The 23,400-nt window shown below is 37.6% G+C and overlaps 1 protein-coding gene across 1 annotated transcript; it reads left to right on the top strand.

Moving 5' to 3' along the window:
- The first annotated feature begins 4,406 nt into the window (after positions 1-4,406).
- Positions 4,407-22,808, top strand: 7B2 (Secretogranin_V domain-containing protein 7B2). Its single transcript, XM_028301392.1, has 6 exons — positions 4,407-4,550; positions 19,642-19,732; positions 20,317-20,540; positions 20,864-21,021; positions 21,647-21,828; positions 22,236-22,808. Exons 2-6 carry the CDS (start codon positions 19,649-19,651, stop codon positions 22,308-22,310), a joined length of 723 nt encoding a protein of 240 aa, XP_028157193.1. The 5' UTR covers positions 4,407-4,550; positions 19,642-19,648; the 3' UTR covers positions 22,311-22,808.
- Positions 22,809-23,400: the final 592 nt, after the last annotated feature.

Raw genomic sequence — 23,400 nt, 5'->3', positions numbered from 1 at the left:
GCAGCCTAACAATGAGCGATGAAGATTGGATGGTTCGATGTCCACGGCATGATAGATGAAGACAAATTGCGACCTTTGTTCGCGAGGACATTGTTGTCGCACCTGTGGGTCGTAAAGGGTTTATGACGTGTCACAAGGACCCACGTGTGGTACAGTAGGCTTGACACCCGGTAATTAAAGCTAGATTAACGATAACACGGTTTATAAGGGCATTTCACATTTTTATAAGGACTGGATTAATCCTTATACTGTCACTGTAGTGTACGTAGAATATCTCACTATAGTAGGTACGTAGAACTGACAGCCTGGTTCTGGGGTTCTGGAGGCCATGTACCAGAAAGCGCAGCGTGGGACGCCCACAAGGTGGACCGACGACCTCATAAAGGCAGCAGGAAGGCGCTGGATGCAGGCCGCTACCAACCGGTCAATATGGAAAAGCATTGGGAGAAGCCTATATTCAGCAGTGGACGTCCTTTAGCTGAAATTATGATGATGATGATGATGATCCCACTGTAGAGCAGAGAGCGCTACCCAGTGATTCTAAAAGGTTATAATCAGACGGATATTAGACAAACATTATGCTTAGACAAATAAAAACTAACTTTTAAGATTTGTGAATTACGATTTTAAGCTTGATAATGCTCACTGAAGCATGAACTGAAAACTATTTTTGTTGATAAGTAGTCTTATTAAGAAATATGATGAATAAAAATGCTTTTGTCAAAAACAACTGTGTATTTGTTTCTATATTGTTTCCTGTACTATGTGAACCAACCATACACACCTCGATTGTGCATGCAACGTGTTGCGCACAGTAACGTGATACATTTTATAGTGATACTTGTCACGTTAAGCGCTGTAATGGTTTCATGGCGGCTACAGTTGAACTTTGTTGGAGATAAATATTCGTCGTACATTGTGGGAGAACTGTATACACGACTACATTTTAGGAATCTAATAAAACTTAGATTAGAGATTGTAGAGCAATAAGAACAGCTTTGGAAGGTTTCGTTTATGACCTGTTGAGCAGTTTGTGGACGTTATTTGACTGAAGGGAAGGATCAATCAGTAATAACGTGCAAATTCGAAAGACACTGAGTAAGTTGTATTTATCTAACTACTAGCTGACCCGGCGAACTTTGTTCCGCCTTAATGGCAATAAATAACGGGATAAAAAGTATCCTATGTCCTTCTCCTGGCTCTAAACTACCTCCCTGACAATTTTCAGCTAAATCAGTTCAGCCGTTCTTGAGTTATAAGTGGAGTAACTAACACGACTTTCTTTTATATAATAGATAGATTGTCTATAAAACCAGTAGGTATTAAACAACCTAAATACAACAAGAATAAAAAATCATTTCTTTTTCAGTGAACGACATTAATTTAATTATTATAAATCAATGACAACAAAAAATAAATAAAAATACTCTATTGTGAATCTAGAAGTGTACTGACCGTAAAGTTTTTGTTGTCAATAAGCCGACTACTGAATATTGTCATTTATAAGCTCCATTATTGAAATATTTTATTATTAATCCTTTATTATTATTATTAATGTAACTTCAAATAAATATCATGATAATGCCATCTGTGTCGCATTGGCTCAATCAGCACTGTTCCAAACCGAGGGGAGACTAGATTCAGCGTGAAGCTCTATCGACAATGAAACTCCAGGCTTTGTGTGTAGATGGCGCTTCAACAAGATTATGTTAGTAGAGCCTGCTTACTAGATAGGTCGTTTAGGAAATTAAAAAACAAAAATAAAAAAAACATTATTATGTTAATTTATTTTTGTTTCTTTGCAATTTATTTTAGTTTCGATTAATTACATTAGAAGGTAACCTACTTAGATAAAATTATGTGCTCTGTGGTAGATAACGTCAAATAAAAACAAAAGCTGAAAAGGCGCGAAAATATTTTAAACTTTTTCATATCTTTCATTTTCAACTGTCACCTTTTCAGCCAGCCAGATACATTTTTTTAATACGTTACAACCAAAGAGGTTTTATTTAATGTCATTTCAAATAAATTGTTGAGGTTACTAAATGAAAACTGTTAAATCAATAGCATCGAGTCGATTTAAATTCTAATTTCATTTAAGTATGTTTTCTTCAAGCAACAATATATTTTACTGAATTTTAAGTTAACCCGAGCGTAAAATACTTAGTTTAGGAAAGCCTACTTTTAAAGATTCTGATGTAGCTTAACTTAATTAATTCACAAAGGCGTATCTTTCTTCAATAAGCTCACAGTTCACAGCGTTTGCGAGTGCAATTACAGCTTTAAAAGCTTTGTCCATCCACCCGACTGAGGGCGTATTATTTTACATTTCATCATCATCATCTCAGCCATAGGACGTCCACTGCTGAACATAGGCCTCCCCCAATGTTTTCCATGTTATCCGGTTGGTAACGGTATTATTTATTTTTAAGATTTCAATACCCACCTACAAGGTGGACCGACGACATCGTAAAGGTAGCAGGGAAGCGCTGGACGCAGACCGCTGCCAATCGATCAACATGGAAAGCATTGGGGGAGGCCTATGTTTAGCAGTGGACGTCCTATGGCTGAAATGATGATGATGATGATGAAGATTTCAATAGCAATTTCTTATAGATAGTAAGTAGGAAATTAGGTGTAAACCAATTATTACAATTACTTTGGAGTTTACACTGCTTTTAATCAAACTTAAATTAGCATTCGTTAAGTAAGAACTTGCTAGCTCTACTTATTGTAAGGCAAGGTTTAATATGATAATTTTAGCAAAAAATCTATTATTTTATTTATATTAACCATTACCATTAAAGTATCCGAAAAAAATTTATTTCATATACATAAAGATACACAAAATGGGCAATGTATACCTATTTTAAAAAATAATTCTTGAAAAATATCTATCTTGGCACACGCCAAGCTAAAGATTGGATTCCCACCTCAGGCAGCTAATTTTTATCAAGTTCAAAGTCTAGAACAAAATAAGATTATTAATTTCAAACATGACAAACTGCTTGCGCAACCTCATTTGATTGAATCCCACCTTCCCACCTCGGTACAGAGCTATACAACATCTGTATTTCATCTCGTCGGAAAATTCCCAACCCCCGGCTAGGTGATGTGGAGGGCGTCACAACAAAAATAAATCCTGAAATGTCGAAGTTCATACATGATAGAAAAATGCAGAAGGGTCATTGTAAACACAACAAGAAGTACTAGTAGCCAAATAGAAAATTATGTCCTAATTCATCATTATTTCAGCCACAGAATGTCCACTGTCAGCAATAAATCTGAATTAGGCCTCCCCCAACGATTTCCAGATCGACTGGTTGGTAGCGACTTCATCCAATGCTTTCCTTAAAAATAACCTATTTTTAACCAACTTCAAAATAGATAAAATCATGGTAGAGCTGGAAAACGATGAAAATGGTCTCGAGAAACGCGTACCTATGCTACTTAATTTTAGTGTTGCTAAGAATTGCCTATTTCAGTGCAATTACCAATATTTAAGTACTAAATGAAACTCATGGGTGCGAATTCAATGTCGTGATTGGTTGAAAGTTAGTATAATATTTATTTAGTGTCTTGAATCCATTCTTGAATGTAGATTGCTGATTATTGAGGTTCGAATTTTACATCAGTTCACGCCGACACTTAAAACCACACAAAATGCAAGTTTCATNTTCATACATGATAGAAAAATGCAGAAAGGTCAGTGTAAACACAACAAGAAGTACTAATAGCCAAATAGAAAATTATGTCCTAATTCATCATTATTTCAGCCACAGAATGTCCACTGTCAGCAGACTTAAATTCAGACTTAGGCCTCCCCCAATGATTTCCAGATTCGCCGGTTGGTAGCGGCCTGCATCCAGAGCCTTCCTTCTATAAAGTTTTTTGCTTTTTATACTAACCTATTATAACCAACTACGAAATAGAGAAAATCATGGTAGAGCTGGGAAACGGTGAAAATTTTCTCGAGAAACGCATACATGGTAGTTAGTTTTAGTATTTGCTAAGAGTAGTCTATTTCAGAGTCATTACCAATATTTTAGTATGAAATGTTACTCAAGGATGAAAATTCAAGCTTGTGATTGGTTGAAAGTTACTCCAATATTTATTCAGTGTCTTAGATCCATTCTTAAAAGTAGATTGCTGATTCTTGAGGTTAGAATTTTACATCAGTTCACGCCGACACTTAAAACCACACAAAATGCAAGTTTCATCGTTGGCGGCGAGCAACAGTCGCCACAAGCAGGGGTGCTATCCAAGTGGTCCTTCTGTCCCTCCCTGTGTTGTGAGCCTCCAGAGCGAAGCCTCGGCAACTGCGTAGCTTCAACACCGCGCCTGCGCGACCCCATCGATCGCGCGCACCGGTGTGCCGGGGTCATTTTGCCCGCTGCTACCAAATTGGTGAGTACGCTTCCAAATTTCTCCGCGAAACCAGTGTTGGAACACATTTTTGTCCATTTTCGAGACCAAGTGGGTCGAAAAGCGAGTGCATGTACCTGGCAGTGGCGCTGATCATTATTATTGCGAGTTTGGTCAGGCTGCACGTAAGTCGATTGTTTTAATTAACTGTGAACGTCTGCTATCCCACGTGTCTCTAAGCCTTCTTTGAGCTTTTTATTAAAAAATAATGTTTTTTTGACAAACAAACTTCTGCCACTGCTATCGATTTTTTTGACAAGTTTGCCTAATTTTACTTTGAACGCCTCCATTTTGATTTAACAATATTACCCCTGAGCAATTTTCCAACACTTTCTTGTCACTTGTTTGTTGTAATTTTTTATAATGTGTACCTATGTTAATGTTAAGTGCGGCCTTTTTTAACGCGTTACGTACGATTTTTCGTAATTTTTATCGTGATCTTGATAATCCTTCAATTGCGATATCAAGATAAAAACCCGCTTAAAAATCGTTCCGTTCTCTGTTTTGTTCGAAAGCGAAAAAAATCGGAAAAATTTTGATGGCGTCGAAGTTGACGAAAAAGTCGTTAAGACACGTCAACAAGGACGTCTCAAGACGCAACAGGTCGGAGTCTGCGCGGTACCTACTTTGGTGCCGGCTCAAGAGACCCTCCTTAACAACAAGGGTTGACTAATTGGGACAAAGATTTAAATAGCCCTTCAAATTAATAATAAAACGTTTCAGATTTCACGTTTCATATTAATTAATGAGCAAGACCTCATGTATAATCAACTTTTAAATGCTTCAAAAAAAGTCTTTAGAATCGTACGAGCTTTTAAAATGGACAAATTAAAATTTTTCACAATTCCTTTGTTCTTTAAACTCGGCCAATATTCGCAAAAAACATTCAAAACCATTAAAAATTGATTCTCACGAGATTTAATTTCAAAAACTACCCAAAATCTATCTTTAACCGACCTTTATCTCATGATTAAGCCATAAATTCATCATTCAGTCGCACAATATTTTCATGGACGCCATTTTGCATCCTCCATTTCAACATGTCCGGTGCACAAATTGCGTCATATTACACCATCTAGGCCATCTCGTTGCATCCAGACCTGCGCCGTTGCCTCTCCCGGGTCCCGGGCAATATCGATGAAAGCTACCTAGGCTACCTAGACCTGCGCAGTTTGATAGCTCAGTCTATAAATAGCGAATCGATATGATTGCCTGGGGACCCTCCCAGTTGCATTCGGATGCGTCGTAAATTACGACACGCGCGGGGCGAAGTGGGACTTAGACAAAGAAGATAAGGTATATTTCAAGTTGAATTGGGATTGGGTTGTTACGTTTTGATAGGGCAGTTGAAGACTTAGGGGTGGCGCGATTAGCTTATTTTGATAATTGACATTGAACGTACCTAATTGATATTTAAATAAATTATTATTTGATTTTAAAGTTTCAAACTATTGAAAAACAATAATTGATGAGAATTTCAATTTAAAGAAATAAAAACAATACAAAAAATCTTACAATCATCTTAAAGAGTGCAAGATTATTTACTTACATAAAAAATATTTTTTGACATTTTACCAATCTATCTCATACGCGCATCAAAGATATTGCTTTTAGTTTTATAGGACTGGCTCTATTGAATCTTCCTTCGTTTCATCCGATCTATGTGAGTGAATGGATAATTAAATCGCTCCTATCATTCATTCCGGTCACGTACTAACATAACAAGGTACGAGTAATCAATAACTTGTTGCTAACTCATTCAACATGAAAGTGAAAATGGCGGTCACTAGTTCTCGTACCTACAGTGGTCGGTAATGTTCAGTCGAACGACCGAATTGTTATCGTTCATTGCTCATTCGTTCGTTAACACAGAGTAGTGTTTATTCACTACCCTTTTATTCATTCATTTGGTAACCGGTCATTCGTTCTCTAGTTATCTGCCAAACAAATCAATAACTTGTTGCGAGCACATCCAAAATGGAGTGAACGAAAGAGCGGTTGATTGTGTTCACTGATTCGCTCACACACGTCATTTAGGCGATCGTTCATTCCTCTTCAATTGTCATTCGGTCGAATTTTGTTTACAGTTTAGTCAGTCATTCAATACGCTTGCGCTTTTGGAAAGCATTAAAGTTTTTTTAATAAAAGGCATATCGTAAATTAAATATATTATTACTGAATCTTAACTGTTACATTTAACTTGTCACTTCACTTTTAAACACACGATTTAATTGATTTAGTTGGAACGATACGGGCTAATGAAAACTTTTATGAATTGGGCAGTTATTTATTCAGATTCTTTTAAAATAAATAAACTTTTTCGTATTGTTATATTACTCCAACGTTTTTCAACTTTTGTAACATTTATTTGAATGATTGATCCATCATGCAAAAAAAAAGTAGTCATTCTTATAGTTGCTATTTATTTACCAATAAAATACGTATACGAATTTAAAAAAAACTCACACAATAAAAGATTTATTTTCCACAACGAAACCTTTTGTAGAGTGATAAATCACACTTTGCCGCATCGGTAACTCGGTCACATTCGTACATTGTACAGTATGACGTCTGTTATGACGTCACGGCGATAATAAATCAACCTGTCAGTGGTGTCACGAAAACTTGACCTTTAGAAAAGCTATTTATCAATGCCGGGCGCGCACCCTTCGCACGCGTGAAAAGACATGACGTGTCGCTTCAGGACTATTCCCACCTCTCGTTCCCACCTCTGCAACTCCTGTGTAGCTGGCTACATAATATATATAATATATAATAGATCCTGGGATCTACAGCTTGACCGCCATATATGTCGCTTGTGTGCAGATGCCGTGCGTGCCTTATGTTATTATGTTACGAACTTAAAATAAACTATTAAAATTAATATTCTAAAAAAACATGTTACGTATGGAAAAAATAATTTTGCAGTTGCAACTTGGGTATACTTAATGTTTAAAAACTATGAACATTGATGTTTTTCTTAATTAATAATTTTAAATAATGTCTTCTTAAACCTATTGATTTAACATTTTGGCCTAGTTCTTCATTAAATTAATTGGGCTAATTTACAAATAAATCAAACGAACGTAAACGAACCAAAGTCGCTGACATAGCCCGACGGATTAGCAAGCTGAAGTGGCAATGGGCAGGGCACATAGTACGCAGAACTGACGGCCGATGGGGCAGTAAGGTTCTGGAATGGAGGCCGCGTACCGGAAAACGCATCTTGGGACGTCCACCTGCAAGGTGGACCGACGACATCGTAAAGGTAGCAGGGAAGCGCTGGGCGCAGGCCGCTAAAAATCGATCAACATGGAAAGCATTGGGGGAGGCCTATGTTCAGCAGTGGACGTCCTATGGCTGAAATGATGATGATGATGATGATGAATTTACAAATAGAAAGAAAAAAATATACATTTAATACAATGGACATCACACAAATACAGGCAATTACATAGGCATGACAGTGGCACATAATAATGGAAGAAGAAAAAAATAAAAACAAGAGTAAACTGAGCAGTGCCACCCATTCACCAACAAGATGCCCACTGCAACGGGACCCCACTCAGCATATTATTATGCCGTGGCCCACGGTGACGAATGCCACAGCGCTGGTTTTCAGTGTGAGGGTCACGGACCATTGCAAAAACAGACGTCCATTATTTAATCAGTTGGTTTTTTAAATTAACCAAACAAGTGCTAAATATTAACATTCAGTTAAGCCTAAAAGCAAAACAAATCTAAAAAAATATTTACTTGTTTAACTTTGCTATCGATTATTAGATAATATGCTATTGCTATCAGTATGATAAACATCATCATTTGTGGGATTTTTGTGTCAACCAGGATTTAGGTGTACGTGTCGAAATAGAATCGAATCGACGTGTCCCGGATTCGTGCGTGTGCGCCGGAATTACTAATGAGGTGATCGATACGATAGCGATCAATCGATATATCGATACAGCGGTGGCATGTAAATATATGGGTTATTTTCCATGACCAACACTTGTCAAAAAAATTTGTTTGTCAACCAAAAGGTTACATGAATCCCAACTTCCCAACTAATATTATAAATGCGAAAGTAACTCTGTCTGTCTGTCTGTCTGTCTGTTACGCTTTCCCGCTTAAACCTCGCAACCGATTTTGATGAAATTTGGCATAGAGATAGTTTGAGTCCCGGGAAAGAACATAGGATAGTTTTTATCCCGGTTTTTGAAACAGGGACGCGCGCGATAAAGTTTTTCTGTGACAGACAAAATTCCACGCGGGCGAAGCCGCGGGCGGAAAGCTAGTAGGATATAACTTAGTACTTTTCTTGAGCCACCAGACTTGTTTGTGCAATCTATATTTATAATAAATCTGTAGAGAGGTCAATTCTGTACCTACATGAAATATATTTTCAAAATAACTATAGTGGCATGCAGGTACCTAAGTAAACTTAAAGCTTAGTTACAACAGGACATTGCAAAATTTCCACGGGAACGGGAATTAGCGGGAAAATCCTTTTGTATGAAAAATCTAAACCGCTTTAGTTAGACGCTTGAAATTTGGCATGCAGGTACCTTAGTAAACTTAAAGTTTAGTTACAAGAGGATATTGCAAATTCCCACGTGAACGGGAGTTAGTGGGAAAAAACATTTCTATGGTAAAACGGGATCCACGCGTACGAAGTCGCGGGTGGCCGCTAGTAAATACTAATTATGTGGTTTCAATAATTAGAAACAAAGAAAGAAGAAACGTTTATTCAGTATCATCGACAATACCATAGACAACACAATACAAGAATTAATTACTATAATTGTCCAGGACAAAACTTTGAATTAATAATACCTTTTGCCTCGTGGGATTCGAATCCGCAACCTCGCCTGAAACTCTAATTTCCATGATAATATCCTGAATTCACTTAATTTGATACCTGACTATTCTTAATATCGATAACTTAACAGTTCTTTAAACTGTCGTTAAATTATATCGATAGCACTAAGTACACAGCTTTCGACACTGGATCATAATTACTACGTAGGTTGCTCATGTAGGCACAATGTGACCATCGCACGTTTATGGCCATAAAATATTAAGCCGTTTGCGAAACCCACCACGACTTAGCGCGGACTTAGGGACTGCAGTAAACTACAGCAATAAATTAAGGATTTGGATAATCGTTATTGGAACTGATACCTAAGGGCTAATGTTAAAGAGTCGATCTAAAAAGGATTAAGGTATAGTTACCTAATATCACTTAACCTTAAAAAGGTTAAAATTGTAATTCAAAATTGGTGTAGCGAGCAATCTACAGTGGTAAACTCTACAATTTTAACGGTGTACAAAGTGGCATATTTTATAGCAAAAGGTATACTCAAGTTTCTATACAGTGTGAGTCACGTTAAAGTGTACATATGAAAATAGATGAAACTAGACCTATTTTATCGACAAAAAAGAGGTCCAAAAATTTTTGAGATTTTTTTTTTAATTTTTTATAGAATTTTTTTTCTTCCAATTGTTTATTGTTAAGAAAACGTAATAACTTTTAAACTAAGCGGTATATCCTGATAAAATAAAAACAGTAATAATGCTAAATAAATAGGCAATACTAAAAAATACATAAAATACGCAAAAAATGCCAACAAATAATAAAAAATGATACTTTTTGAAAAAAATGTGCTTAAAAATTCGTATTTTTTTTTATTTGATAAATTTCTCCAAAAAATGCCCCTATAACAGATGGTTTTTGTTACTTTTTATTATTCTCTATCGTATTACTTTTGTAAAACCAAAAATCGCATGTCTCTATCCCAATCACAACGTTTGCAATGATCGTTTGAACTAAGCCTCTCCGGGCGCGCCATTCAACGCTTCCTCAACAACGAAACTGAAAGTGACTCTAGATTTGTAATTTTGATAAAGACAAGTTAGATTTTAAATAAAAACAAAAGATTTCGAAGTAAAATAAGCATTTGAATTAAAATTGAAATTGTCTCTACCTGTAGCGGAGAAAAATGTGGTGGCAGGCCTTTGTTCAAACGATCATAGCAAATGTTGTGATAGGGATAGAGACATTCGATTTTTAAGTTTTACAAAAGTAATATGATAGAAAATAATAAAAAGTAACAAAAACCATCTGTTATAGGGGCATTTTTTGGAGAAATTTATCAAATAACCAAAAAAATACGAATTTTAAAGCAGATTTTTTTCAAAAAGTATCATTTTTTATTATTTGTTGGCATTTTCTAGGTATTTCATGTATTTTTTTAGTATTGCCTGTTATTTAGCATTATTACTGTTTTTATTTTATCAGGATATACCGCTTAATTTAAAAGTTATTACGTTTTCTTTACAATAAGTAATTGGAAGAAAAAAAATCCAAAAAAAAATTTAAAAAAAATCTCAAAAAATTTTTGACCTCTTTTTTATCGATAAAAATAGGTCTAGTTTCATATATTTTCATATGTACACTTTAACGTGACTCACACTGTATTAAAGCAGTAGGTATCTACTCAGTAGGCATTATGTAAAAAAAACGTTTGTACAAACTCGCATTTCCCTTTAATATCCTCAACCTTAGTACGCACGCTACTCGTACCATAAACCCTACACATGACATGCTCAGTGGCCTATCAGGTTATCTCCGTCATATTGCGTGCTTCCATCAATATAAAATGGGAGTTACGTTACTATCTTTGGCGCCCCCGCATTGGAAACAGGCTGTGTAGTGATGTGCAAATTTTGTATCGACTTTTTTTAAGTAGGTATGTGTGCGAAATTCGAAGGTAACTTAATGCGATCTGGAAAAAATACTACGATTTTTGGTTTTTACTTAAAATACAAAAATACATTATTACGTTACAACCTTCAGGTTACGAAAAATTCTAAAAAAAATCATTCTTGACAAAATGCATTTTAGAAACTCTTGGTAAGCAAAACACATAAGAAGAATAATAATATCCACAGATTTTTAATACTTATGGAAAATTCAAAAATATATTTTCTTGATTATAACCAATATTAAATATTATGATCCTACAGTGAGTTAAGAAATAAAATCTCATTAAAATACAATACAGTAACGTAACGATACTTTTCAAGTCACTTTTATGTGTTTGGAGAATCAATTTGCCTTATTTGGCTATAACGATTAACTAGATATCGATACATCGATAAATTTGCAACGCGAGCAGACGCGTCGAAAGCCGCCCACGCGGCGCGCGCGCAGGTGCCCCCGACCCGCGTCCTCACCCCGCGCATAGAGTAAACACGAAGGTAGATTAGGATAATACCTACACACATCATTTAACAAATCTTTCCCGAACATTATCGTTCGTTCGTTTCAACCAAACGTCGTCACCTGCTGGACAAAGGCCTCTCCCAAGGCTTTTCATACTGAACGGTCCTGCGCTGCCCGCGTCCAGGTTCTTCCCGCGACCTTTAACAGATCGTCGGTCCACCTAGTAGGAGGCCTGCCCACAATTAACCCGAACACTATAATCTGGGCCTTTTCAAGGCGAGAGTGAGTAAACACTTACTGGGCAGATAAATGTACCATCCTAGACAGCATCTTAATTAATGACAAAATAAGTTAATGTAGACATTAACCTACTAGATGACCGTGATCTTCCAATCAAGCACTGAAAAAAGAATCGCGCGTTCGTCGCGCTACTTTTAAGTGTCTATGAATATAATAAAGCGAAAATCGGTTTATAGTTTTTTTATATATTTATGCTACACATTAACCAAATTACAAAAACCAAAGACAACCTCACATCTTCATAATCTTTGACCGTAGAAAGCTTGAATGAACAATCTAGTGAATGGAGGCAGCTTTAGTCCTGAATCTCGCGCATATCCCCAGTTAGTGGGCCGGTTGTTATCGCGTCTGCAGTTTGCGCTAAAGGTTCGGCCAAACCAACGCGATCACACGCGATGATCGCTGATCGCTGCGTGCAGACGTTGCATATATCGCCGCGACCAATGACAGGACGCTTTGATGTGAACTCATCGCTACAAATTCATACACACTGTCTGGTCGTGGTTTGATTGAACCTTAAGTCTGGTCGCCATCCGCGGCCTGATCGCGTATGATCGCGTTGATTTGGCTGAACCTTAAGTGCGCCGCATCATAACCGGCCCACGTCGAAAATCTTTTATTTTCTGTGTAGGCTTGTACTACACGTCCTAATGCAAATTTTCCCTACAATTGCTTGTTAAAGTGTAGGATAAACCTACGCCTCTTTCCGGCATTAGCAGCCAAAGTATGGAACTACTATTCTAGCAACTTAGGCAAAGTCCAAAACACNAATCTGCCGGTGTGTGTATATGGGTTATTTTCCATGACCAACACTTGTCAAAAAAAGTTGTTTGTCACCCTACCCAAATGATTATGTTCACAATTCGGGATATCGTTTACTAGTTTCTTTATTTATTTAAGTCACGAGACTTATTAATAGATAGATAAATAGAACATACATACTTTATTCTATACACAGGACAAGAAAATAAAAGAATGAAATATACAAGAGAGACGGTACAATTTAGGCGGTCTTATCGCTATAAAGCGATCTATTCCGGACAATTGTTCCAATAATACACCAATTATCTAGGAAAAAATATACTTACCTCACGGGATTTGAACCCGAAACCTCAGCTTCTAAAGTATCGATAGCTTAATAGTTCTCTAAACTATCGTAAACTTTAAATTATTTTATCGATAGCACTAAGTACACAGCTTTCGACACTGGATCATAATTACTACGTAGGTTGCTCATGTAGGCACAATGTGACCATCGCACGGTTATGGCCATAAAATATTAAGCCGTTTGCGAAACCCACCACGACTTAGCACGGACTTAGGGACTGCAGTAAACTACAGCAATAAATTAAGGATTTGGATAATCGTTATTGGAACTGATATAGGCTAGTTCAACGGTCGATTTAAAAAAGGTTCTGGAAATATCATTGAACCTTAAACAATACTTCCAAATATGGTGGCAAATTAAAGGTATAGTCGCAATCAGACTCTACCTAAAGAAAAAAATTTTGACACTTAGTTTAACGGTGTTAAAATAGCACATTACAAAAGAAACACTTTTTATAAGGACAATATTACATTTTAAATTCAAAAATGACATTCAACAATCCACAGCTTTCAAAAAGAGAGACATAAGAGTACCTACCTATGACAGTAGCAGTACCTACTCAATACTTTATTGCTTTACCACATTATTTATTAGCACATTAGATCTTACAATTTAAGCAGAACAATGTGGACCCAGCTAGGGCACAGCAATTTTTGGAAGGAGGCAGAATTATCTAATCTCAGGTGGCATTACGTAAAAAAATCGATTGTACAAACTCGCGTTCATTCGTTTTCAGCCAAATGACGTCCGCTGCTGGACAAAGGCCTCCCCCAAGGTTTTCCACAATGAACGGTCCTGCGCTGCCCGCATCCAGGCTCTTCCCGCGACCTTCACCAGATCGTCGGTCCACCTAGTAGGAGGCCTGCCCACGCTACGTCTTCCAGCCCGTGGTCGCCACTCGAGAACTTTCCTGCCCCAACGGCCATCGTCTCTACGAGCTATGTGCCCCGCCCACTGCCACTTGATTACTACAAACTCGCATTTCCCTTTAATATCCTCAACCTTAGTACGCACGCTACTCGTACCATAAACCCTACACATGACATGCTCAGTGGCCTATCAGGTTATCTCCGTCATATTGCGTGCTTCCATCAATATAAAATGGGAGTTACGTTACTATCTTTGGCGCCCCCGCATTGGAAACAGGCTGTGTAGTGATGTGCAAATTTTGTATCGACTTTTTTTAAGTAGGTATGTGTGCGAAATTCGTAGGTAACTTAATGCGATCTGGAAAAAAATACTACGATTTTATACACTATTACGTTACAACCTTCAGGTTACGAAAAATTCTAAAAAAAATAATTCTTGACAAAATGCATTTTAGAAACTCTTGGTAAGCAAAACACATAAGAAGAATAATAATATCCACACATTTTAATACTTATGGAAAATTCAAAAATATATTTTCTTGATTATAACCAATATTACATATTATGGTCCTACATAATGAGTTAAGAGATAAAATCTCATCAAAATACAATACAGAAACGATACTTATCAAGTCACTTGTATGTGTTTTAAGAATCAATTTGCCTTATTTGGCTATAACGATTAACTAGATATCGATACATCGATAAATTTGCAACGCGAGCAGACGCGTCGAAAGCCGCCCACGCGGCGCGCGCGCAGGTGCCCCCGACCCGCGTCCTCACCCCGCGCATAGAGTAAACACGAAGGTAGATTAGGATAATACCTACACACATCATTTAACAAATCTTTCCCGAACATTATCGTTCGTTCGTGTTGATGAGCACCTTCATGCTGTATAACGTAGAGCTGGCTAGCTGGAACCGCTATGATAGAACTGTCATTTATATTCAAATGTGATGTTGTTTTTAGCTGTGTAATGGCTGTGCCGAACTCTCTATTGTAAATATTCTACGTGTGCTTTGATACCAATATATTTATAATGTTACTACCAACCACTGTGTTTATTGCTCTGTAGCGGACTTAATATATCCCTAACAGTTCGTTTCAGCCAAATGTCGTCCACAGCTGGACAAAGGCCTCCCTCCCCCAAGGCTTTCCATACTGGACGGTCCTGCGCTGCCCGCATCCAGGTTCTTCCCGCGACCTTTAACAGAGCGTCGGTCCACCTAGTAGGCCTGCCCACAATTAACCCGAACACTATAATCTGGGCCTTTTCAAGGCGAGAGTGAATAAACACTTACTGGGCCGACAAATGTACCATCCTAGACAGCATCTTACCTCATCAGGTGCGATTACGGTCAAATCCTGCCTTGTTCTGCAAAAAAAAACTATCGATCTGTGGTTGAAATGATGATGATAGTTATAGGCATGGGATCTAGCTCTACTTGCCACCCCTTTCGAACTTAATAACAAAATAATAATAAAAAAGTGCTACAGAAACAAAGTTTTAATGTCAAAATAAGTTAACGTCTAGATAACGGTGATCTTCCAATCAAGCACTGAAAAAAGAATCGCGCGTTCGTCGCGCTACTTTTAAGTGTCTATGAATAATAAAGCGAAAATCGGTTTATAGTTTTTTTTTATAGGTATATATTTTATGCTACACATTACTTAAAACTTAAGTAAACACCAAAGACAACCTCACACCTTCATAATCTTTGAGCGTAGAAAGCTTGAATGAACAATCTAGTGAATGGAGGCAGCTCTTAGTCCTGAATCTCGCGCATATCCCCAGTTAGTGGGCCGGTTGTTATCGGGTCTGCAGTCTGCGCTAAAGGTTCGGCCAAACCAACGCGATCACACGCGATGATCGCTGATCGCTGCGTGCAGACGCTGCATAGATCGCCGCGACCAATGACAGGACGCTTTGATGGGAACTCATCGCTACAAATTCATACACGTTGTCTGGTCGTGGTTTGACTGAACCTTAAGTCTGGTCGCCATCGCTGCACGCCGGCTGATCGCGTATGATCGCGTTGGTTTGGCCGAACCTTAAGTGCGCCGCATCATAACCGGCCCACGTCGAAAATCTTTTATTTTCTGTGTAGGCTTGTACTACACGTCCTAATGTAAATTTTCCCTACAATTGCTTGTTAAAGTGTACGATAAACCTACGCCTCTTTCCGGTATTAGCAGCCGAAGTATGGAACTACTATTTTAGCAACTTAGGCAAAGTCCAAAACATNCAAAACACTTGAAACTTGAAGCAGTTTTCACGAAAGTTGATAAAAGTTTCTAATCATCATCATCATTTCAGCCACAGGACGTCCACTGCTGAACATAGGCCTCCCCCAATGATTTCTAGAATAGTCGGTTGGTGGCGGCCTGCATCCAGTGCCTTCCCGCTACCTTTATAAGGTCTTCGGTCCACCTTGTAAACGTCTTAACGATTGCTGCTGCTGCGCTTACCGGAAATTTTCTAATGGGGCTTAATTATTCCTGTAAATTTTTCGCAAATTAAAAATATAACCCTCCTTCTGGCGCAGTCGGGTAAAAAGCTTATTTTCGCTATTAAAGCCGTGATTTTTTTTTTTATCAAATATTCAATGAAATGCAATACAATAGTCCAGCTTTCGACTTGAGTTAAATTGAGTCGTCAATCTACATACTTGTTGTTAGCTGCATTACTTGATCGATATTACCCACTAAGTACTGCAGCGGCGCTCACCTTTCAATTTTATTATTCACGCAATCGATTCTAGTACCTCTACTGTTAGGGTTGCCAGGTGTCCGGCTTTAGCCGGACATGTTTGGCTTTTTACGCTCTTGTCCGGCCAAATATTGTCTTGTCCGGCCTGACCGGCTTTTGGCCGGTCCTTGCCGCGCCAGGCGAAAATCGAGCCACAGAATAATATGAAGCGCATCAGGATGTGTTGGGCAACCGATGATGATTGTAGTCACTCGTGAGGCTATGACCCCGTCACATGTCCGGCTTTTAGGGTAAAATGTCCAGCCAAATGAATCACAGAGTCCGGCTTTTGTGTTTTTGACCTGGCAACCCTATCTACTGACCAATCGATACTCTATATTCAATTGGAGTGACAACCTAGCTGCATTGTTTACGTGGTAGTTGGTACTGATCGATATTACCTACGATTTTAGAACTCGCGTTTTATTATTCAAGCGGCTGATTGGTAAATTTCCAAGTCATGTACCGATGCCTAATGACATCAATGCTTACGTAATCCCTGAATAAAATATTTTCGCCACTGCACACGGCCAATCGGCCAAAGGAGACTTGATTCCTGAAAAAAATACTTGTTTTTTTGTTTTACCCAAATCATAGAGGTACCTATTAACTAAAATGTGCTGAGTAGTAGGTGCCATTTTGGTTGAATTTTTTTTGTTATTATCTGTTATTCTGTTAAACTGTGTTTGAATCAAATAAAATATGTTTCTTTCCTTCTTTCTTTAAAAAAGCAAGTGAAAGCAAAGACAGCAAAAGCATAAGCTTTGCATGGGTAATCCATGCAAAGCTTATGCTTTTGCTGTCTTTGCTTTCACCAAAATCAACGTATTTTCAAAATTCACTGATATTGTTAATACCTATCTATGCGTTACTTAGTACTCAGTCCAAGCAAATAGGTTTAAATACAGAATTAATCAATAAGTAAAAGCTACAACTGCAGTAGCGCTGACCTATCAATAATTCACGCAAGCTAAAGAACTTCGAATGACCGATGTTCGATATACAACTCTACATCGTAATAATACAGTCTAGAGTTATTTTTACACTAAGTCGAAGATTATTAATAAATAAAAGTTATCGTCGTTTATCTCTCTTCAGACGCCTGAGCTTGTCTGTGGCTTATGAACAGAATTTAATTAGAGACAAATGAGCAGTGACGTCATGCGACATGGCGGGATCAAAGGAGACCGCCCCAAAACATTTGATAGTATCTTAATCGTCCCACCCACATGGATACACAATGGCACCACGCTCAGTTTTTATTAAGGTTCCGCTTTGTGATAGAGAAATATTTACACTATCAAAGAAAAAGGTAAATAATTAGGTACTTTATTCCGACCTTCTTAGACTTTCCAACATACTTCGTTAGGTTGGGCTCTTTACACATCGTCAATAGATTTTTTTTTCCAAGTTATAATACAATTCGATTTTCTAATTCTCTGAAATTATTTTTTCAGAAACACAAAATCTGAAACGAAACGAAAAAGACATTTTCATAACAGATTTTTATTATAATAAAGTCGAAGATATGATTTTCTTTAAATTTTTCACTGAAGCGAGCAGTAGGTACGCTGTGCGGCCTTAAAATAATCAATAAACATTCCATTTTTATGGGCAAACTTATTTCAGGATGCTTAGATGCACACACACAAAGCTCAAATGTTTTACAAACAAATAATTAGAAACCATAAAGCACCATCAACCATACTGAACCCGAAATATTTGTTTCAACTTGCACTTGCTCAATACCGATATTTTTTTACAAAACATCTGGCAATAATGTTATGTCATGTTAGTCATAAGTCATAATATATTATTGATTCGCGTCATTTCGCACCAGTAAAATTTCGGGCCACGACAAAAAAAGGCTTAGCTGGTCGCTATGGCCACATCACTTTAACCATAACTGAAATGAGTACAGTAACCTAATTAACTGCAGACAGTGGTGACTGAGTTTGTTGCGGCGCTTCTTCTCAGCACCTTGCCAAATGTAGGCTGGTACGGAAAAAACAGTATGAGAAACGTAAATGCTCCATAAGAGTTTTTTTTTTCTAGAAATAATCGACGGTTTGTAAGCAGTATTTAATAGTCCATACGAATAAATAAATATTTGACTGTGACTCCTAGTATAGTTCACTAATTCCATACAAAAAGCACCGGTTATCGTCCTAGTTACCGTCAAAGTTAGGTGGTGCAACTCAGCCTAAGTTAAATACGAGTTAGCACTGCGCACGCGCGTGGTGGTGATTTGTCAATCAAATGAGATACAATAAGCAACGAAGTGTTTATAAAACCTAAATATTCTTTAAAAGTTTAATGAAATAAGGAAATTTTATTAATTAGGATAAGGCCCCCCTCAAAATTCAGTTTCGAGACATCAGACTCTATGTTTGCTGAGCCCTGACAAAAAGGCACCCCTTTCTGTCAGAAGGGCACATAATTAGTTGTCTGTACATTCTTTGTATATTTTCCTCTATTTACTAAAAAAATCTATTCTACTCTCGATTAATATTCAATTAATTAACATTGAAGACATAACTTCAAATAATTTTAACTTTACTTAATTGCAAGTCAAGCATGTTATTCTTAAATCAGAAACTATGATAAAGTTTTTTTTAATTATAACTGCGCCTACTGTATTTCTCTACATATTAACGTTTTACGATGACTAATACAATTTGACTTAGTGACCTTTGTTTGTGTTTTTGTGCTTTATTAGTCCAAGATAAGAGGCTCTTTATGTAGTTACTACTTAAAGTAATCCGTTGTTACTAATTCGATCCCCTAAAAAATTTAATCTCGTTTTCTATCGTGGATCAAAATATAAAAAGAAAATTTTATGATATTACAGTTTATAACCGTCAATATAACGTGTAACTGTTCATAACCTACAATGAAAGAAACCTAGTTACGTGTATGGCTACTGAAAAATTGAGTTATTTCATAAAGTCATTTCTTTGTCCACAGATTAGAAATGGGCCCGCACGAAGCGCTCTTCTTGGCGATAAGCATCGTCGGAACCATGGGCTTTATCCCCCATGGTTCTATTGGGGGAAAGGTTTGTTTTATTTTATATACATAGTTAGCTATGTAGTCAGATACATACCCCGAGGCCCAGTTTCCACCAAAGCGGAGAGAAGATGTGAAGTGTCGGGCCGTCAAATTTTTCTACAGAATTTGACAGCGCGCAGCGCGGAGTGGAGACGAGAAGTGGAAATAATGAAATCTGATTGGTTATACAAAACATTTTTCTGCTCCGTTCCGTTTTGATGGAAGCCGGGCTTTATGTAACAAAGAAGTGTTGCGAACTTATTAGCTCTGACTGTAGTACAAAAGTCGAACCTTACCTTCGACCTCCTCCTATGTTCTTCTAATTAATTTCGTTGCGGGTCCAATGACAGTTTAGCTTTCCCCCGGTACAAACTTGACCTTCACTGGTTGGGTTTTTATTGGCGGTCAAGCTGTAGATCCTGGCTATACAGGAGTTGCAGCGATGGGAACGAGAGGTGGGAATAGTCCCGTTTTTTGTAGTACAGTCAGTGTACATACGCATGCACACCTTGCACCGCCTTATTCGAAGATTTCACTTGAANCACTTGAACGTCTCAACAACTGTTAGCTCATATTACCCTCCTTCCATAGGAGCACATCCTCACCGAAGCTTTACTTCGTGAGGTCGTGGAGCGTATGGGGAAGGAGTTCAACGACGCAGCTTCGAGTTATCTGGATTTCCCGTCTAGTGACAGGCACCTGGCCCTCATGGCTCGGGCCAATAAGGAGCTGGAGAACGAGCAGTTGGACTACGATTCCCTCATCGACGGCAACCCAAACCCAAGCTTGCGCGATCAGGAATATTTGCAGCACAGGTGGGCCCTTTTTATCAGTCTCAACTTTATAGTTATAATAGGCAAAAGGAAGACAGGGCAGCAGACCTACTCGTATACAAGAATCGGATGACAATTACGGAACAAATAAAATAACGTACCCAGCAAAGCACGATGGAGCTATATGTTTTAGTGACTTAAGTACAGCACATAATGAGTTTAATGGACTTATGGAAATAGGTCCGTTAGTTCTAGAGATGAAGCAAACTGGAAACAATGAAATCCTTTGTCTACCGTTTTATGTAACTGTGTATGTACTTCCTAACACATAATATAAGATAGCTAATTAGTTTAAACTTTCCTAGCTCACTATGGGGGCATCAGTACGTGACTGGGGGTGCCGGGGAAGGCGACCAGCGTCTTCACCCTTCAGGAGTGGTGCCCAACCGGCAGATGGTGAAGACCGACGCCGTGTTGCCGGCCTACTGCAACCCCCCCAATCCATGCCCCGTTGGTTACACTGGTAAGTTAATGTTTAAGTTGTTCTTTAGTTCATCGTCATCGTCAGTTCATTTAGACTTTACTTCGGGAGGCAGACCTTCTCTTATTTACCAGAGGCAAATACATGACGACGGAGAATCATGTGTATGCGCACGGAAACAAAGGCGAATAAAAGTGAACATATTTAGCTCGCGAGCACATGCTCGCGATTTTCCATTATTGATATTTGACATTTCAAAACTTCAATATTATTTTCATTTGTTAGCTACTTAATTCATCTTTATTTTTACTAGATTGTACTGTAAACGGCTCTTTTTCATTTTTTCTCTTGAATTCTGTCCTCTTTTTTTCTTTCTTCTTTCGCTCGTCCACCAAAAAATCCAAGCAAGTAACAAGCTGGAAGCCTGTCAGTCCAGGTCCAGATAAATTATCTTCTTGTTAGTCGGGCACTCTTGTCAAAGTGGTCGTGGTTGCGCTGACGAGGTACACGGTGGGGTGTTCGATGTCATCTCCGATGATAGCTCTCCTGGCGATGTGCTTCCATGATGGTTAGAAGCGTCGCGAGTACACTGGACCATGGTGTACAGTAGCCTTTGTGATAGCGTCTATCCAGCGGGTTCTCAGCTTCATATATCTTCTCCTAACAGAAGACCAAGGCTGCATCAGCGAGTTCGAGAACACGGCTGCCTTCAGCCGCGAGTATCAGCTGTCGCAGCGCTGCATGTGCGACGGGGAACACATGTTCAGCTGCCCAGAGTCGCCCTCTGAGCTGGACATGCGCTTCCCTGACCACCACAAGAACCTGGTTGCCAAGAAGTATAAGCCTGACGTGAGTATTAAGTATAAGATTGGACAACTATAGTAGAGTATTTCAAATGCTCTCTGTGTTGACTTGAAGATAAGTGCAACACTTATGAAGGAGTCATTCATTAAATACGAGTATAAAATTTGACATAATACCTATTTCAACTGTTCTCTTTAACATAACTTGAATATGAGTCCAAATTAGAGTCACTTCAATTTTTTTTCAAAAGCACATTTGAAATTTTACAAAAAAAAATACTGTTCACTAAAGGGGAGTCAAGAACTTCAATATTGAGTAGGTACAACTATGAATTGACTGCATCAATAAAAATATCTATTTCCTTTTCTTTCTTTCTATTTGTAACTTTCTTGTGGCCAGCACATCAAAATCACACTTTCAATAATTCCATAAACCAACTGATTTTCTTTCAGGTGGAAAATCCATACTTGATGGGTGAGCGGCTGCCTATAGCGGCCAAAAAAGGTTTTGATGTTATTGTATACTAATAATAATATAATTAATAATATACTACGCATTTAGTGTCTATTTTATAAATTAACACCCCTAAGTACAGTAAGGGATGCGTTAATATTGTTTTAGAGAGTTTTACGAAAAAATTTAATATTCGATTTATTGACATAAAATGTCCAAATTTTTAAATATCAAAAAGCAAAAGGCAGTAACTAAACCTTACTATACTTAAGGTCCTGATCTCAAAATTCTTGTTACAACCTCATTAATGGAATGCGTGGGAGATGGAAATATTTTGCTAAAGAATTTTCAATACGTAGCGGGATCGTTTGAAGGTATATTATAGTTCGGCCATTAAACTTACAGTAATATTTTATTAAATAATATCAGTAGAAATCAGTACAATTGGTGTAATATGGATGTTGTGTGTAGAACTCAGTTTGTTGCTCTGAGACGTAGAAAAGTTTGATAATCTCTTGCCATTAGGGAGGTGCACTTCTTCTAACTTCTATTCTTGATAAATATTATACAAATTAAATGGTCGAACTATTATCTAGAAAAGGTAGAGAGTACGTAAGAATATTTAGGTATACAAACATTTAGGTAAAATCAAACAAAAATATTTTAGGTGAAAATTAAAAGTCGGTTTGAAATGAAATAAAATTAATTTAGTTCTCAACTAATGTAAATGTTCTAAGGTCGCTTTTGCTAACGCTTTAATATTAATTCATTGACTTAAGTAAATTAAATGGGCGCACACTACGAGGACATTAGATATTTAATGACTATTAATAGGTTTTTAATATTTTTTTGCTGCAAGTTTCCAATTATTAATATAGTTAGATTAGAATATGTAGTTATTAATATTACAAAGATGGAGCGAAGTTGCTAAGGTAAATATTTTAATATTTATGAGGATAATTCTTTAAATGAATTGATTGATATTGCATAAAATCTTTGTTCAATATTATGTAGTTTATTGAGCGCATTCCACCTACGCAATAGAGAGGTGGGTCGAAAATTCTACACCTAATGGCGTGAGGTGCTTATTGAGCATTCCGATTTTCCTATGTATCTGGATGTATTTTTGGATAGGTCACTCTGACTTTTAAGAAAAACTGTCAA

Source organism: Ostrinia furnacalis, unplaced genomic scaffold, assembly GCF_004193835.3.
Source record: "Ostrinia furnacalis isolate ACB-3 unplaced genomic scaffold, ASM419383v2 OfSCF0918, whole genome shotgun sequence".
NCBI classification, from domain to species: domain Eukaryota; kingdom Metazoa; phylum Arthropoda; class Insecta; order Lepidoptera; family Crambidae; genus Ostrinia; species Ostrinia furnacalis.
The sequence above is the reverse complement of the archived record's forward strand: the minus strand, read 5'-3'. Positions and strand labels throughout refer to the sequence as shown.